Below are 18227 nucleotides of genomic sequence, written 5' to 3'. Positions count from 1 at the left end.
CCCCTCGCCCTTCCCAGCCACAGCTCCAGCCAACTAAAATCACCAGGAGCACACAGTTTATACAGGGGATGACCAAACACAAGACCATTTCTTCAAATTTAGGAGAAATAGCTCTTCTACCTAATTCATAGAAACAAAAATAGTCAACCAAAATGAGAGAGGAATATGTTCCAAATAAAAGAACAAGGCAAAACCTTGGAAAAAGAACTAAATAAAAAAGAGCTAAGCAATATGCCTCAAAAAGAGTTCAAAATATGGTCAAAAGATGCTCACTGGACTGGATAGAAAAGTAGATGAATTCAGTGAGGATTTTAACCAAGAGACAAATATTTAAAAAGAACCAGAGGTGAAGAATACAATAATTGAAACTGAAAAAATACACTAGAGGCAATCAACAAGAGATTAGAGAATGCAAAAGAATGGATCAGCAATCTGGAAGGCAGGTAGTGGAAAACACCCAAGCTGAACAGCAAAAATAAGGAAAAAAAGAAAAAAGAGGGGAAAAAATCAGGTTAGGTTAAGGGATCTCTTGGACAACATAAAGTAAACAAGTACTCTCAATGTAAGAGTCCCAGAGAAGAGAGAAAGGGAAAAAACACTTGAAATAATTGAAAACCTCCTTAACCTGGGGAAGGATATATACATCCAAGTCCAGGAAGCAAAGAAACCTCTAAACAAGATAGACCCAAGAAGGTCCACATCATGACACACAATAACATTTTTGTTCTTATTAGAACAAAGATTAAAGAAAGGTAATTCTACAAAGAGAGAGAAGCAACTAGTAACATACAAGGGAAACCCCATAAGCCCATCAGTTGATTTCTCATCAGAAATTTTGCAGGCCCGAGAGGAGTGGCAGGATACATTCAAACTGCTGAAGGGAAAAAAGCTACAAGTAATACTCTGCCCAGCAAGGTTATCATTTAGAATTGAAAGACAGAGTTTCCCAAACAAAAGTTAAAGGAGTTCACCACCACTAAACCAGCCTTACAAAAAATGTTAAAGAGACTTAAGTGGTAAAGAAAAGACCATACTGAGAAGAAAATTATGAAAAGAAAAAACTGACATAAGTAATAGCAAACATACAGTAAGGCAGTAATCACAAAGCTAGTATGAAGGTTAAAAGACAAAAGTAGTAAAACCAATTATATTTAAACAGTTAAGGGGGACTCACAAAATAAAAATGTAAAATGTAACAACATATACATAAAACATGCGGGGAGATGAGTAAAAATGAAGTTCTCTTATAATGTGTTCAAATTTAAGGGGTCATAAATATATGAAGGCTAGGGGTGCCTGGGTGGCTCAGTGGGTTAAAGCCTCTGCCTTCAGCTCAAGGTCATGATCCCAGGGTCCTGGGATTGAGCCCTGCATCAGGCTCTCTGCTCAGCAGGGAGCCTGCTCCCCCCCATCTCTCTGCCTGCCTCCTCTGCCTACTTGTGATCTCTGTCAAATAAATAAAATCTTTAAAAAATATATATATATGAAGGCTATATACTTAGGATGCTACATACAAATCTCATGGAAACCACAAACCAAAAACCTATGATACGCACACAAAAAATAAAGTGAAAGCCAAGAATAATACTAAAGAAAGTCATCACAAGAGAGCAAGAGAACTATAAAAGTCAGAAAACCACAAAAGGGCATTATGTACGTACCTATCAATAATTACTTTTAATGTAAATGATCTAAATGCTCCAATCAAAATAATTTGTTACCTTTTCCTCTAGCTGGTTAAATACGAGTTTTCCAGGCTTACTTTCTAGGCTTCTGACTTCACAAAGGAGACTCTTTCTAGTTTATCAGGACCCCTCTCATTTTTTTCCTATTATAGAAAATTTGAAATACAAGATTTTAAAATAAAATAATAAATTTCCATCATTCTGCCACAAACTGCAAACACTTACCAATTTGCTTTTTCCTTTTTTCTTCCTGTCTTCTAAATAATTTGGGGATCATATGGAATATCCAACTTTTCTCAAGTTACAAAAATTTCTCCATCATGTTAAATGGCCTTTGAAAAAATACAATTTATTGGTTACATAAGTTATACTATAACCACTTTCCTTCCATCTTAAATATGCCATCTTAATATTCCATTTTAAATATGTTCTAATATACTAGAATGAAGTATGAGCCTCTCATTACGGTCTATTTATTACAAGGGAAATATTAGTTTTGAATCCTCGTTCTCTGTATTTCCATTAATGTGACCTAGGATCGTAAGTCCCTCTCCCATTTTTTTTTTTCCAAAGGACCTATCACATTATTATTTTTTATTTGCTTAAAAAAAAAACAAAACAAAACCAAAAAAAAAACCCCGACCAAACCAAAAGTACAATTCTACTTCTGGCAATATGGTGGTTTAGGTACTCTTGGAAAACCCTTTCCCTATAACTAAATAAATAAATTTTAATAAACTTACCTTTTAATGAACTGTTAAACTTGACAGAATGAAAGGGAAATCCCCAAGAAATAATCCTTCCCATCCCACTTCACCTACCAAAAGGATCAGCAAAAAGAAACTCTGTAAGAGAACTTAAAAACCTTAGGGTGGCCCCCTAAGGCAAATATTAACATCACCTCAGTGAATGGGAGAAGGTGTCTTAGGTGAGCCAAATGTGAAATATCTCTATTAAGTAAGGATCCTTAAAGGGTCTCTGTTGTTAGGCTGGGGGAAAAAAAAAAAATCCATCTGCCTAGCAGAGAGAGGTTACCAAGAAATAGGCCTTTCTTTAACGCATAGCTACAAAAAAAGAATTGTAACGAGAATGGTCTTTGGTGAGGATTTGCAACTATAAGCCTATTCTCAAACAAATCTAGAGTAAAAACCCAAAACTAAACTGATTTACAATGGTCCTAGGTTGCTGGCATCCCTGGGGCCTAGCAGATAAACCCATCCTCTCAGGAGGAAAGCATCCAGTATTCATACAAAATAAATTTAAAAATGAAGAAAGTAATGTTTAAAACTAAATATATATTTACCTATGAATATATATAAATTCAAGCAGAAGCAATGTTATCATGAACAAAATGTTGGGGAAAGAAAGATTTAGAACCCCAATGCCTTCAGATACCAGAATTATCACATTTTAAATGCAACACAATCATATACAGTTGTGTATAAAGAGAAAATGAACCCAAACAGGAAATGAGTATTAAAAAATACACTGGGTGTGGTGCATAAACAATGAATTCTGTCACACTGAAAAGAAATTAAATAAAAAAATTTATTATTATCTGTAACTAACCTAATAAAAAAATATGATTACATTTTGGGGGGCCCCTGGGTGACTCAGTCATTAAGCGTCTGCCTTCGGCTCAGGTCATGATCCCAGGGTATAGGGATCTATCTCTGAGATAGAGCCCCACATTGGGCTCCCTGCTTGGCAGGAAGCTTGCTTCTCCCTCTCCCAATTCCCCTGCTTGTGTTCCCTCTCTCACTGTCTCTGTCAAATGAATATAATCTTTAAAAAAAATCTATTACATTTTAAGAGAAACTTGGTAGATCCTTTAGAAATGTATAGTAAACTAAAAAAAAAAATCAATGGATGTTAATATGAAACAGAAGATTAGATCTTGGGGCACGTGGGTGGTTCAGTGGGTTAAGTCTGATTCTTTCAGCTCAGGTCATCTCAGGGTCATGGGATGAAGGCCCGCCTCAGGCTCCACACTGGGTATGGATCCTCCTTGAGATTCTCTATTTGCCACCCCAACCATGATCATACTGTCTCCAAACAAAAAACAAACAGCAAAAACCCAGAAGACTAGATCCAACTGAAGCTTTAATGAACTCACAGAGACAAGGAGAGGAAAAGTAGAAGACATAGATGAAAAGATTTAAAAGACCACAACAGAATGACCCAAAACATCGCATCAGAAGAAAGGGCAGAGACTTAAGGATTATTGAGCAGTGAAATGGGTAATCTTCTAGGTATATCGAGACAATATTGTGTCTACTGTGTGAAGTTAAAAAGGCAATCAAAACAGTAGCACAAACTAGGATTGGGGTGATCGGTTACTAGAGTTCTGATAAAGTGTTTTCTTCTAATCAGTAGGGGGATTAAAGATACTAATTAGCTTTAAGTTGTAAAATGTAAAGGGTAAATGCTGTAAGAACAAAATCAAAGTTTCAAACTAGAAGAGGAAAAAATGGAGAAAACAAGAATGCAAAAAGACAGTAAAGTGAGATGAATAGCAGATGAATGACATCTGACAGAGATGTCAGAAAAAACTCCAAAGTTATCAATAATCACTGTAAATACAAACAGACTCAATCTGCCAGTGAGAAGTCAGAGACAGCGATCTAGATTTAAAACAAAACAATCTGGGGCACCTGGGTGGCTAAGTGGATTAAGCGTCCAACTGTTGATTTCAATTCAGGTTATGATCTCAGGTTTTAAGATCAAGCCGCACATTGGGCTCCATGCTGGGCATGGAGCCTCCTTAAGATTCTGTCTCCCTCTATCCCTCCTTGCATTTTCTCTCTCCCCCCAAAATAAAAAATAAAACCTACACTCTTTATAAGAAACAAAATACAGAAACACATAAAAACTTGAAGTCCATATAAAAAGGTAAGGAGAGGGGCGCCTGGGTGGCTCAGTGGGTTAAAGCCTCTGCCTTCGGGTCAGGTTATGATCCCAGGGTCCTGGGATTGAGCCCTTCATCGGGCTCTGTGCTCAGCAGGGAGCCTGCTTCCTCCTCTCTGCCTGCCTCTCTACCTACTTGTGATCTCTGTCAAATAAATAAATAAATAAAATCTTAAAAAAAAAAAGGTTAGGAGAATTATAAGGGAACAGGGTGTGATTAGGGGGATGCAGTATGTGTCTGAAGTGCTGGTAATGCTTTATTTCTTGACTCAACTGTTGATTTTATAGTAACAAAGTGTACATTTACGTTTCATGCATTTCTGTGTATTTTATAACAATGTGTTAAAATATTCATAAAAATGTGTTACCTTAGGAATGTTTTCAAAAGATGTACAAGAGTTGAAGAAATTTTTAAACTTTAAAAATCTGAAAAACACTTCAGAAAAATAAATAGGAACATCATGTTCCTAGATTTTAAAACTTGGTATCAGAGATACCACTTCTTAAAATGATCTACAAACTCAATGCAATCCTAACATCCAACAGGATTGTTCAAGCTAACTTGATAAGGTTTTCCTAAAATTTACATGGCTAAAAATAGTCAAGACCATCATAGGAAGGTAAGATGTAGGGATGGGGGAAATCTGTTCTACTAGATATAAAAGTTCATTATTAAGCTACAGTAATTAAATTATCACTGGAAATTTGATATGACAGAAGTAACATTGGCAATCAGTGGGGGAAAGGGTAACTTTTTAAATAAATAACTCTTGGACAATTGGTTAAGCAAATGAAAAGGGGAGGAAAATGGCCCCTTGTCTCCTATCATAAACTAAAATAAAATCTAGATGAATTAAGAGCTTCCATGTGAAAGGCAAAACCATAAAACATTTAGAAGGAAATCCAGAATTTTTTACTTTTTACTTTGAATCAAGGAAGAATTTTTTAAACTAGACAGAAAGAGCATTAACTATAAAAGATTAGTCTACATTAAAACAAACTTCTATTCATCAAAGGATATCATATTACAAATGCAGCCTCCAACATTGGCTACGTCTGTTCCCTGCCACCTAATACTCACACCCTCCCGTTGTCCCCTTCTACATTGCACCAGGTTTGTTTTGCATCACCAAGTACATATGGCAGAAGTCATGGTAGATTATGTCTGAGATTCGGTTATAAAAACTACGCCCCTGTCTTGAGTTTTTTCTCTTACAGATACCTCACTGAGGGAAGCAAGATGCCATGTTCTGAGCATCCCTATGAAGACGTCCACATGACAAAGTCCTGAGACCTGCCAACAATCATGTGAATGATCCTGCAAGTGGACCCCCCAGGTCCACATAAAGCCTCGAGATGATTGCAACCTTGACCAACACCTTGACTGCAACCTTCTTAGAAACTAAGCCAGTCACCAGCTATGCTACATAGCAAGATAATTAGCACACTTAATGCATGAAGAATTCCCATGAATATAGAAAGACAATCAACAACAAAAAAAGGGCAAAAGATATAAATTGGCTTTTCACAGAAAAGGAAACACAAAAGATTTTCAATTTCATCAATACACAGGGAAAGCAAATAAGACTACAATGAAAGGCCATTTTCATTCACTGAACTGACAAAAATTGGAAAAGACTAACTCCGAAGTGTTGCCAGGTTGTGGAGCGTAAGTAACTCATACACAAGTTGTAGGTGTGTAAAACTGTTACAATCACTCTGAAGGAAAAGGTGTCATTTTTTAAAAACTGAAGATAAATATAGCCCACAAACTAGCAACACAGAACTTCTGTTATCAGTAAACATGCATATGGATGGATGTACATAGCAACACAAGAATGAGGAAAAAGCACACATATCCATCAACAGGAAGATGGATACATTGTGTATTTATGTAATGGGATACTATACATACTAAAATGAACTATACATAAACATGAATAAATCTTAAGAGCGTTGAGTGAAAAAGCAAGTCTCAGAAGATACCACGCAGTATTCAAAATATTTAAAAGTAGAATGTTAATAATATAGAAATCACATGAACTAATAAGTTCATACACATCAATGTGCAACTCTAGTAAAATAATCCTTTATCCTTTAAATAAACTACACAATAAAACTTAAATCTAAAGTGATGAAAGTAGCACATTCAGCAACCACTAATAATTTCCAAATTAAATCAAATTTCCAAATTTGAACAGCTGGGCTGATGTAATTTTTTGTTTAACATGCCTCTCACCAGCTAAATGATATCCTATTTGATAAAAGGCTGCAAACTCTTTCAGTTACATCCCCCATTCAACTGATAGTCCTTAATTTACTAATGTGCTGTTTGGCACCTAAAGAGAAGGGACATGCTGCTGATCCACCTCTTACCTCATTGGACAGGATAGCACCATCTGGGTGCTGGCTATATGCCAAGAACCAGTGGTAGGAGCTCGAAGCTAGAGGAAAGAATGGGGGGTGGGGGAGTACTGGTTGGATGGGGATTGATGATCTGGGATGAACTGGGAATTTGTATGTTAGGTCTGTCTCATTTCACACCCAAACTGGTTCCCATATTGGCCAAACCAGAAAGAACCAATGATTGGTCAGATGCCAGTTATGATTTAGGACAAAGAAAGAAGGGGATAGCAAAGAGAATATAAAACTAGGCAAGTCTGCCAGAGCTTCTGCTGGCCCTGGGACAGAGCAGCTTGGTCAGGCCAGTGAGTGTAAACCAGTGGAGATGAAGAGGGCAAACAACGATACTCCTATCTGGAGACGAGGCAAGGGAAGAGGGAGTAGAAAAGAGCAGGAGTTGTGCTATCACCTGGGGAGAGCGCTCTCTTTTGGACTTAAGAATCCTGGTACAGTCACTCTCCTCACAGCTCTTCAGTGCACAAGGCAGGTCACCCTCCACCACAAAGGGCTATGTCCCTAACACTTATGCCTACCCACACTCCCAATCTTCCCAGCTGCTACCAGAGCTTAGACACCTCCCCTTGAGCAGGATGAGCCATTTCTTTGGATGAACAGAGTTCTTCTTCAGCTTGGCTGCCCAGGTTCCTCTTCCACTCAAGGGCTTACAAAGATTTCCCCAAACCTGACATAATAGTAAATATATAGCAATTCCTTTACCTTTGTCCTCATTGCTCAAAACTGAAATACATCACAAAGTATCATATGTGGTTTCTGAGAAACCACATGTACTGGAACTTGGTTTTACTAGTTTCTGGAATTACCATTTACCAATTGGTATGGAAATATTTCAGTATTAATATTAACCATGGTCGTATCGGTGTGCACTGGTTCAATATCAGGCCTGCACATATAGAGTATGACAACTTCTTTACTCAGAAACACGGAACGCTAATCAGGTTTAGGAAAAAATACTCTTGTGGTAACATTTAGAGAAACTGAGAAAACAAAAACTAAGAAATTCGGTATAGTGGTTATCCTTCATGGAAAGGAAAATGGTAATTTTCTATTTAAATTGGGTGATACACTTACATTTATACTGTATGGTTCATAACATACACGTATTTTCCACAAGAAATTTTCCTCTGGGTTGACATTCTGGGTTTACCGTATCAGCTCGTTGCAAGCTCCCATTTTCTCCAACAATGCTATCACCATCTTACAAAAATGAGTAAGAAATCCTGGTAAGTCCTGAAATTGTGCTGAAATAAATACATTTATCTCGAGTTTCCCAACTGTATCTAAAGAAAGGAATGAGGCTAATTTGATGTGTCTTTTTCTTAGGATTTAGGTCAGTTGCCCATTACATTTTCTTCTAAATGTCGACAAAATTGCCCAGTACTTTTAAGACCTGTCAAACTTCCCAGAGTTTACTGTTCACATTTTGTATTTTCCCACCCCTAATCTTTCGGCATCTCTTAAATTTCCAACAGTTTCTTATTCACAGTAACTATACTTGAGAATATATTTGGCCCCAGGTTTATGAGTTCATTGAAATAGGTTTGGTGTTTCTTTAATATTTTTTCATCTAAATGAATACCTTCTCGCAAAGAAAATCTATCCTTTTCAACAAGTCTGGAGATCCTTTCTCTCTTGTTCATATTGTTATAAGAATGTTATCTTTCCCTAGCAAGTAGGATTTGACTTCCTTGATCTCAATTCAGATAGTTTAAAAGCCCTTCTCATTGTTTTGAATTTTTGTTGTTGACACCGTTTTCCTGCTATTTTGTATGTGTCCATACTTCCTAACTCGGCATGGATCTCTAAATTCTAATCACAACAATTACAACCCGTTATTGTTCAGGATCAACCCAGAGCTTTAGTATTTTCTGGGGTTTCTAGAAGATAATAGTTAGGTTTCACATTTCCCCTTTTAAAAAGCTGAGCCTTCTGAAATTAAGACTTCCTAAAATGTCAGATATGACACTACTGTGACAAACATTGCCTTCCCATGCTTTGAAATGCCGGGAAGATATAGGTGCTCTCTGACCAGGAATTCAAGGAGAAGCACAGTAAATACTGACCAGCATGTGGATAGATCAGTCTTTGGTACAGTGACACTTTTTATGGATGCAGAGGATAAGATGGTGTAAAAGGAAAGTCTGTGCAACATAGCTATGGTAAAATAGAGATTAAAAGATCCAAATTATTACACTCAATTTAAAATTACTCTAAAGAAACAGTTTTTCTTACCTTTAGGAAAGCTTGAAAGAAACTAAAACTAGAATAAAATTTCCAAAACTGCTTTGCAAAAAATGTCACCCAACAGATACTTCCACTTCTGGAACTTGTCATCTACTTTGTATCATCAGGAATTCAGCACAACAAAGAACAAAATCATTAAATCTCCTTAGTTCACATAGGATTAAGAGATAACACACTACACACCTTAAACTGACCATGAAAAGATTGTTTTATTCTGTGAAAATATTCTCAACAGAGAACACAATCTTAAACAAAGCATTTACCATTAAATCAACATGTGCACAAAAAGAGTAAAAATTACTGAAAAATTAAAGATTTTTTGGACAATTCACATGTTCAAAATTTAAGAATGATTTAAGAATGACTTAAATTGTATAAATACAAATGTCTGTCCTATTGTAATAACCCATGTATAGGTTGCACTATTCCACGTGAAGGACCTTGCCTCCTACGGAAGCAAATCCTGCTTTGAGAAAAACAAACAGTAGCTTGAAAAGAACAGTTAGTCCTTACAAGAAAGCCTTAAACTTTGCCCTCTGTGGCTGTCAGCCAAAAAAACACAAGCACTTCAGGCTTTGTACAGAGGACAAACACAGCCAGATCACATTTCCTCCTCACAGCTAACCTTTAAAATAAAAATAGCACTAGATTTTAAAACTACTTTATGTAGTCTGTCAGTACTGAATAATGTCACATTATATAAATAACCCTGTAAAGAGATTCAAAGTCTAAGCTATATAGTTTACTAGCCTCAAAGGTAATACACTATATGTCAGCTGTGTAACAGGGGTGTACTTGATCTTATGAAGGCATTAACTTTCACACAATTTTCATTCAGCTTTAGTATAACTGGTAGTACAATTCAAATAACACTGGGGAAAAAATTATTAAAGCAGTCACACAGCTTCTAAAATATTGCTTAAAATCCAATAATACACAGACCATTTCACGTTCTTTCTTCCCTCAAAACAGTAACAAACAAAATTAATGAAGCTTCTGTGGTACAAATACCAACCCCCCAACCCATGCCCATCTCCCTGTTAAACACCACTAAGAAATTCGTTAAGATACAAGTCATTAACAGAATCACAAATGTGGGGCAGGACAACATGAGCAACAGGGGCACTAAGGACAATTATATTTACAAGTATAAACATACAGAAATTTCCATTTTACAAGTAAAAGTGCACATAGGTCATTACAAAGTTTCACTAAATTTTATCTGGTTCAACAAAAGCATCACTTGGAAACAGACTATCGTTGTAATAATCAAATAAGAATGTGGTCACCCCAAATTAAAACACAATGGGGGCGTCCATAAAACTTCTCATAAAAACACTGAGTAAAGTAAAATGGACTTGGACATGTCTTTAGCTTGATGCATAAATTTGAAGATGCACCATCAAACATGGTAGAGCTCTAAAAGCCACCTACCAAGGCTAGGTCGGCATCCGCAGCGGCGCTGCGGAGTTAAAGGAGGTCGCACTGAGCTGACACATAAAGCCCTTTGTGGGATACTGTAGTGGTAGTGTTGGCAATCAACAGATAGGCACTCTAGTTTAAGGCAGCATTTGAATGGAAGCAGCTGACTTCTGACAACAGTCCTTTGTCTTGAGGTGGTGAGTATCTTGTGTTTATTATGCCAGGATCTCAGTGCTGACTATAGATTCTTCTCAGACTGAGGTGAAGATGTATTACGTTTCAGAGTTCTTTCAACTGGGCTGTAGGCTAGAGCAGAGATGTTTTCTTTTTCTTATCATAAATACTTCAGGTTCACAAACTACTTCTTCATAATGCCAAAACTGGAATGTTTGCAGTTGGGAAGTTATAGCAGGGTACACGAATACTAGGATGGAAACATTAGTGCTGGAGATGTCTGACAAAGTGACTTGCACTAAAAATGTAAAACAAAACAAAGACTTTGACAAGAACAAGGGATTATAAAGACATGCCTGAAAACTCTAGCCCAATTGCTCTAGACATGCAACAGGATGTTAAGCAAGCACAGAGGTGGCGCAGGCAGACACTGACAAATGGCAAGGGGTCTAAAAAACAATGGGTCTAAAGGCCAATTAAAACAGAGCTGGGACATACGGTCCTGTTGGGACAGCCAAATGTAAGACAAATTTCATGACAGCTCTATGTTTCTTCTGACTTAAATATCAGTAAAAGAAATGGAAAAAAAGTTGGCCATTTTGGGCTTTTTTCCCTTTATGTGAATAACTGTGAATGAGGAATTTAAGGACTGGTATTAACAATGATTCTTTAAAACAATGTATGGAAATGATAATGAAGTTAGTAAAAAAAAAAAAAAAAAATGTCTGCATGCATTCATGCAACTTGCTTCTCTCACTCTCTGAGCTAGACAACTTAATACCCTCCCCCTAAAAGCAGCTGCATGTAACCTCCTTCAACATCTTGCCCATTTCCTCAGAAACCCTCTTCAGGAACCTGTAGTCCAGGAGGAAAAAAAAAAGAACAATTACTGAAGACCTTTGGTAAGACCAAAAGGGGTATTCAGTTTAAAGTGTCTGTCCCAAATGTCTAAAATCATTTTAATAGTCAGCTATGTGAAAACACCAGAAAAATCTGGACGTGAGCAAAATTAAGGACCAGTCTCTTAATTGCTTCTTCGCTTTACTTCCCCACATGACCAGCACTGCACAATCCTTAATTATACAGCATTTTCCAACAAATGCTTGTTAAAATTAATTGGAAAAAATAATCTTGAATTGATGATTGAGCTAAAATGAGGAAATGTCCTACCTAAACAGTGGTACAGATAAAGTGCTACAACCCAGTTAGTCAAAAAAGGTTTTTCTTTTCAAAGTACAAATTTGCCAGTACTCTTCCTTCCATTCAAGATTTTCTCTCAGTTTATTTAGAATCTATTTTCCTATGTATAATTGCTAAATCATCACAAAAGTGGTATTTCCCAAAAGACATTTTTCAAGATGAAAAACTATAAGTGTTAATCTGGAAGGAAGACTGTACATTATTGAAAATTATTAGTATACTAGATGAAAATATTTTCAGGTCTCAAAAAAACTCCATTTTATTCACATAAGACAGAGACCAGGTTGATTTCTTTTATAGGTCTCTTGATTAGCCTACAACTAAAATAGATTTATGTTCAAGGTGTTTGTTTTCTTCCTTTAAGAAACCAAAGCTAAGAATAGGGAGAAAAACTAAAATGACTGTATTGATTTTTTCAATTAGCCAACTATTACTTTTCTTCCTGGAAACTGCAGCTACAAAAATTCAAACTCCTAGGCCAAACCACTCTTTTGGGAGTTAGCTTTCAGAGCAGTTTTACTTATTTGAATTCACTTACAGTCACTCTGTTTTCTGAAGCAAAGTGTGTGTTGGGGGAGGAGGGCTTCCTATATCTGGATTCCTGCCCAACAGATCAAATTCTATGATTTATAAGGCAGAAAAACACAAATCTTCCACAGAGACTTAAGCAGGACATAAAGCAAAAGGCTTTACACCAATAAAGCTTTACATCAATAAAGTTTCACACCAACATCACTTAAATGGTAAAACATCATGAGAACAGTTTCTTGTGGTAATAATATTCACATCTTTAAGATCGAGCCTACACTCAGCTCACATAGTGAACAATGTATCTTGGATGCCTTTAAGTTTTCTCGTTTTCCCACCTATTGAATGTGTTTTTGTTTTATGTTATCGTTCCTATGTCATACACATCACAAAACTGCCTGGTTAGTTTAGATGTAAGTTACTGCACCTTTACTGTTTTTCTCTAGAGTTACATCTATGTATGATGTGGGAACGTAGCCTTCTTCACCATTCTGTCTCCGAGCTCTTGTCCATCCATCACCTTTGTCTTCCTCAATTATGTATAGAACTTCACCTTCTTTCATTGCCAGGGTACCTTCATTATGTCCTAAATGAGAGTTTTCATAGCACAAGCATAATTAATAACTTCAAATAAAAGTTACAAATACACAAAACAACATGAAAACCTACTAGATTTCAATGTACCTGGAACCAAGAGCCCACTAACTCTCATTAGCAACAGCTTTATGATGCTTTAGTTTAACCAACACTTTCACAAACATTGTCACTGGAAATGCACAATAGCCCTGGGAAATTGGCATTGATATCACCACCCCCCCCCATGCAGCAGATGAAGTATCTTAGCTACATTACACGTGTTTTTGACAGGATACTCTTATTTCACTACTTCAATTCCTTTCCCCAGTTTGCTTTTTTTTTTTAAGATTTTATTTATTTGACAGAAAAAGAGAAAAAGACAGAAAAAGGCAGCAAGAGAGGGAATACAAGCAGTGGGGAGTGGAGAGGGAGAAGCAGACTTCCCACTGAGCAGGGAGCCTGATGCGGGGATCGATTCAGCACCCCAGGGTCATGACCTGAGCCAAAGCAGACGCTTGACAACTGAGCCACCCAGGTGCCCCTCCTTTCACAAATTTGAGTGACGTTGCTATCTAGAAAATTCATGAGGTGTGGATCAGGAAAATACTACTGGAAGGTGGGAAGAAATAAGAAAAGAATATAGTTTGGAGAGGGAATAGAGAAAAACACAGGTTCAACTCCGCTAATGGTGGAGGCAGAATAGTCATAGCCACAAAGCATGAACTTTCTTCGAAATCTTCTCAGACTCAGGGCTCTCCTTCTTCTCCACTACCAACCACTTCCAACCAGATTAGCAATAACAGTTTTCACTAATGAATCTTCATTTAACATATGCTAAATTCTCCAGGTAATGTTAGAGCAAGAACTTATTTAATACTACTTTCTCAGAATAAGGAATAACTAAGAACTTTATTCAACTTTAAAATCAATACAATGGATGGGTGGGGAAGGACCTTAAATCATATGCCACTTTGTAACAAATGATTATGGAAGTGTTACTCTGTTCCTCTGTGAATTTAGGAAAAGGATTTTTCACAGTCCCAAGAGAGGGAAGGGCAACAAAAAAATCTCCAAAAGAGAACCACAGTGTCTTCCTTCCCTCACAGGGACTGTTCTCCAACCATCAGAAGGGAAGGACGGCATAGTCAGAAGCGACCATATTCTCTCATTCTCTCACTTGAAAATACAGCCTACAGGGTCTGAATATAATAAGGACATTCAGTTATGCCATGTGCCTTGTACCAGTCTCTCAATGATAGCAAGTTACAAGGAAGAGATTAAAGTGGCATCTGTTAGCCTTTTACTTCCTAGGTTGAGCTACATGCTCAAGCTGCTTCAACTGTGATGAGTACATGTAGTATTATTAAGATCTCTAGGGGAAATTAAATTCTGTTATCGACCAAAGCTGATAAATGAAATCTGTACTAGGATGCTGATAACACAAGTAATTTTCTTCCAGTGTCACGTACCGAAGAAAAACCTCTATTTGTAATATAGTTAAAACAAAAATATTCATACTAATGAGCTGGGATTACAATTTGCTGACAATGAACTATATAACTAAGAACACTAAAGTGCATGATTCAATGTATGTAGACTTTAAGGAACCAGTTTTTATCAAACACAACAGAAAATCATACCATCAAAAGGGTAGATAGCTTTGCAATGTCCAATAGCAGGCAAAGGATCGTCATCTTCAAATTCATCATCAAACTCATTGTGGTGACCATGTTGTTGAGTTGGTCCACGGACTTCTTGGTTTGCATCATCAGTGTAACTTCCCTCGGGACTATAAAACATAAAAGTATACCTCATCAAATATCACAAACATGGGAACTTTTTATGCTATCTACAAGTTGAATTCCTCAGATCAATTCAGAGAACAAATATCAACGACACGGTTTCAAATTAAGCCTTTAATTTCTTCAATCTTGATGATATACATAAATTGCTGGTAATACAAAATGCTTCTTTGTTGAATTTCCTGAAATTAAAAAATTACAATGTTCTAGGCATATGGCATGCATTCAATAAGTATGTCTCACTATCACTGGGTCCAGAGATAAAATGGGAGAAATGGAGGGGACACTTGTCTTTCATCACCGCAGATTTATCACCTCCTCTTTTGGCAAAAGAACCCTAAAATTTCATAGGGGACCTATACAGACCCATGTTCAGTTCCCAGGCTTCAGGCAGAGCTTTGTCCTGACTGCAAAGGGCCTGTCTCAGCACAGCACGTGTATGGTCAGAGTGAACAGTTCATGAGGAGGCTTATAACCCGATCAGGTAGAACAGACCCCAGAGACTTTTCTTTAGGACTGAAGAGAAGCTCCCTCCCTGCCTTCTCTACTGGACTTGAACCTGGAGGAATATGAGCCCCAAACTTTGGAAGCTCATCATATGAAACCTTCAAATGGAGCCAACATAGTAGAAGGCAGAACTGTAAGGTAGAGAGAAACAGTCCTATCATCTGAGTTCCTAGATCCAGCTCTCCCTAAAGCAAGCCAATAAAATCCCTTTTTAGTTTAAGCCAATATGGGTATTTATTCTGTCCCTGAAAGCAAAAAGACTCCTAATAAAGTTAACTTCCAATTAATCATGCCAACAATGAAGTTACTAAAACTCAGAAAATTCAAAAGAACAGGTAATTCAAAGGTATTTTTTTCTTAAATTTTTTTTTAAAAAGAGAAAAGTGTTAATAATTTTGCTAAAGAATCAAATGACTGAATAAGGTAATGGGAAAATCTGTACGAATAGAAATTAAAAGCACTTTGGAAGGCATGTTCTTAAATAACACAAACTAGAGATTATATTACTTTAATCTAGGTTTTACCTAGTAACAAAAACCGATATATTTGTAAGTATCTCTTGAGATACTGAAGATAGGTACTCTTTCAAAAGTGATAACATAAGAAAAGAGAAGGTAGAACTAAAATTTATCAAGCACATACTATTCCCAGGTATTTTACTATGAGGTGCTTTATGTACATTATTTCATTTATTACTAATAACCCTGTATGATAGGTATTTTAATCTCTATTTTATATTTTAAGAAGCAGACTCAGAGATTATTAAAAACGAACTTGTTCAAATTACACTGTAATTAAGTAGTAAGCCAAAATTTGATACTAGATCTCTCAAATTCTAAGGAGAATCCTAATTTGTTGGATGTTAGTGGAGGGGGGGGGGGGGAGACATATACACAGCAGGGGAAATGTCACAAATGGTATAAAAACATGGAAACTTAGCAAAATGCCTTTTGGAAGCTGTGATTCAAACTAACAATACAGGTTTTTTTTCCTTCACAAAACTTTGAGCAATTTAACAGTTAAGTTTTTCTTTGGCATACGCCACCCAACTCCATCTAAACCTTGGAATATTCCCAGGTCAGAGGAGCCCATGCCTCCAGACTGTAGCTCCACAAATTTTCTGTTCCTACCTCTGTTTTTGATGCATGACAATCTAATACAGACCATTAATAGGAAATTTCATATTTTACCTGTAGTACTGTGAAGAAACAGAAAGTCATTTAGGTTCATAAAACTAATGTTATTAAAAACCAAACCTATTAAATCAGGGAAGAACTCTATGAATTTTAGGACAAAAAGGTGAGAAAAATTTGAGGGAAAAGAAGAAATACACATAACATGCAAAAAGTGACCTTTCTCGTCCCTGTGTTACAAGATGATTTATGTCACTGCTATGTCTTCTGTCTCCTCTCCCACCTGTTTTGCCTTCAACTTCAGAGAGCCAAGCCTTAGGGAAAAAAAAACAAGTAAAACTTAGCTCAAAAAATATTTTTAAAAGTTCCCAAGATAGTCTACATTTCAAATGTGCTTTAAGTTTTTATAATTACCTATTTCTTAGAGAAGGTAAACCTTTATTCTGGTTTGATTAATGACCAACTTTACAGCTGATAAGAAAAGCAGGTTTAGTTTTACAGTTTTAATTAAGAAAAACTTGAATGAGGAACTAATTCTAAAGATTATATACTATAATGATCCCTTTTAGACCATACACCTTAAAATTAAATAAAAATTTGAAGATGAAATTGTAGCAAAAACCAACCTATCATAATGAAGTTTATAAGAATGATTTTACCTTAGACAACTGCAAAACGAACCTACCTCATTCTTATGGATTTCCATTCGTAGGCGGTCAATGTTATTCATGGTCTCTGCTAATTTAGGCTGCAAACTCCCTGGATCCCCCATTTGTGGATTTTTCTCATACACATCTTTCATTTTGTTGAGTGCTTCTCTGGAAATGGGAAGGAAGTCACAGAATATTCACTTCGTGTCTTTCCAGGTAAACATACCTGGAATGATTCTGGTGACTCTCACATAGCCTTAAGAGTCCCATCTCTTTAAATTTAGTCAAACATTACCAGCTAAAGATAACCTGCATAAAGATGATAATGTATACAGAGTAAGTAATTTATGGAGACTGTCTTTTCAAATATTTGGAATAAAAAAATAGATTTCTAATTTCTTGCTTCTCATTTATAAGATTTTATAAATAGTATAAATACATACTGTATATTTGTATATTGTGTGTGTATGTATATATATATATTATATATGTCTTTGTACATATATAGGTTAAATTAAGGCCTGGAAAAATATTTTTCAATATTCTTAAATTCGCTTCCGAAATCAAATTCATTATATCCCCATGCAGTCATACATTCCTCAGTGTGCCTCATCTTAAATCACAGCATCTTTGTCCTCCCACTCAACTATGCTAGAAATAGGAACACCATCTTTCACCTGTCCCTCTCCTAGTTCATTCATCTCTTCATTTCTCTAATCATATCACTGCCAGTTATACCTCAATCAGCACTCTGTGACTCCCTCTAACATCTGACATTATTGACCAACACTCTAATAATCTTTTCCACCTTGATTTCCTGGAGGTTCCATCTTTTTTTCCCTTCTCACCTCTACTATCTCATCTCCCTCTCTGGCTTCTTCTCTACTTCTGTTCAAACTCTAAATGTATGTTACGTAAAATGACAGACGTTTCTTCTCACCTCATCCTACATTCATTTTTGAAAATGATCTCTTGTTT

General features: G+C 36.4%; 1 protein-coding gene across 3 annotated transcripts in view; it reads right to left on the bottom strand.

Moving 5' to 3' along the window:
- Nucleotides 1–9441: 9441 nt before the first annotated feature.
- Nucleotides 9442–18227, bottom strand: part of FNBP1L (formin binding protein 1 like) — a 98835-nt gene continuing 90049 nt past the window's right edge. For 2 of the 3 annotated variants that reach the window (XM_032867158.1, XM_032867160.1), the window contains 4 exons: nt 17285–17417; nt 16819–16913; nt 14798–14946; nt 9442–13167 (listed from right to left, as the gene is read on the bottom strand). In XM_032867158.1, coding sequence (XP_032723049.1) covers nt 12989–13167; nt 14798–14946; nt 16819–16913; nt 17285–17417 — 556 coding nt within the window. In that variant the 3' untranslated portion in view covers nt 9442–12988. The remainder of the gene's footprint in view (nt 13168–14797; nt 14947–16818; nt 16914–17284; nt 17418–18227) is intronic. The other variant, XM_032867159.1, reaches the window with a different exon arrangement.

This window comes from Lontra canadensis, unplaced genomic scaffold (assembly GCF_010015895.1).
Source record: "Lontra canadensis isolate GAN:19392208 unplaced genomic scaffold, GSC_riverotter_1.0 scaffold33, whole genome shotgun sequence".
Lineage (NCBI taxonomy): Eukaryota > Metazoa > Chordata > Mammalia > Carnivora > Mustelidae > Lontra > Lontra canadensis.
Note: the sequence above shows the minus strand (reverse complement) of the source record. Positions and strands in the feature narration are given on the sequence as shown.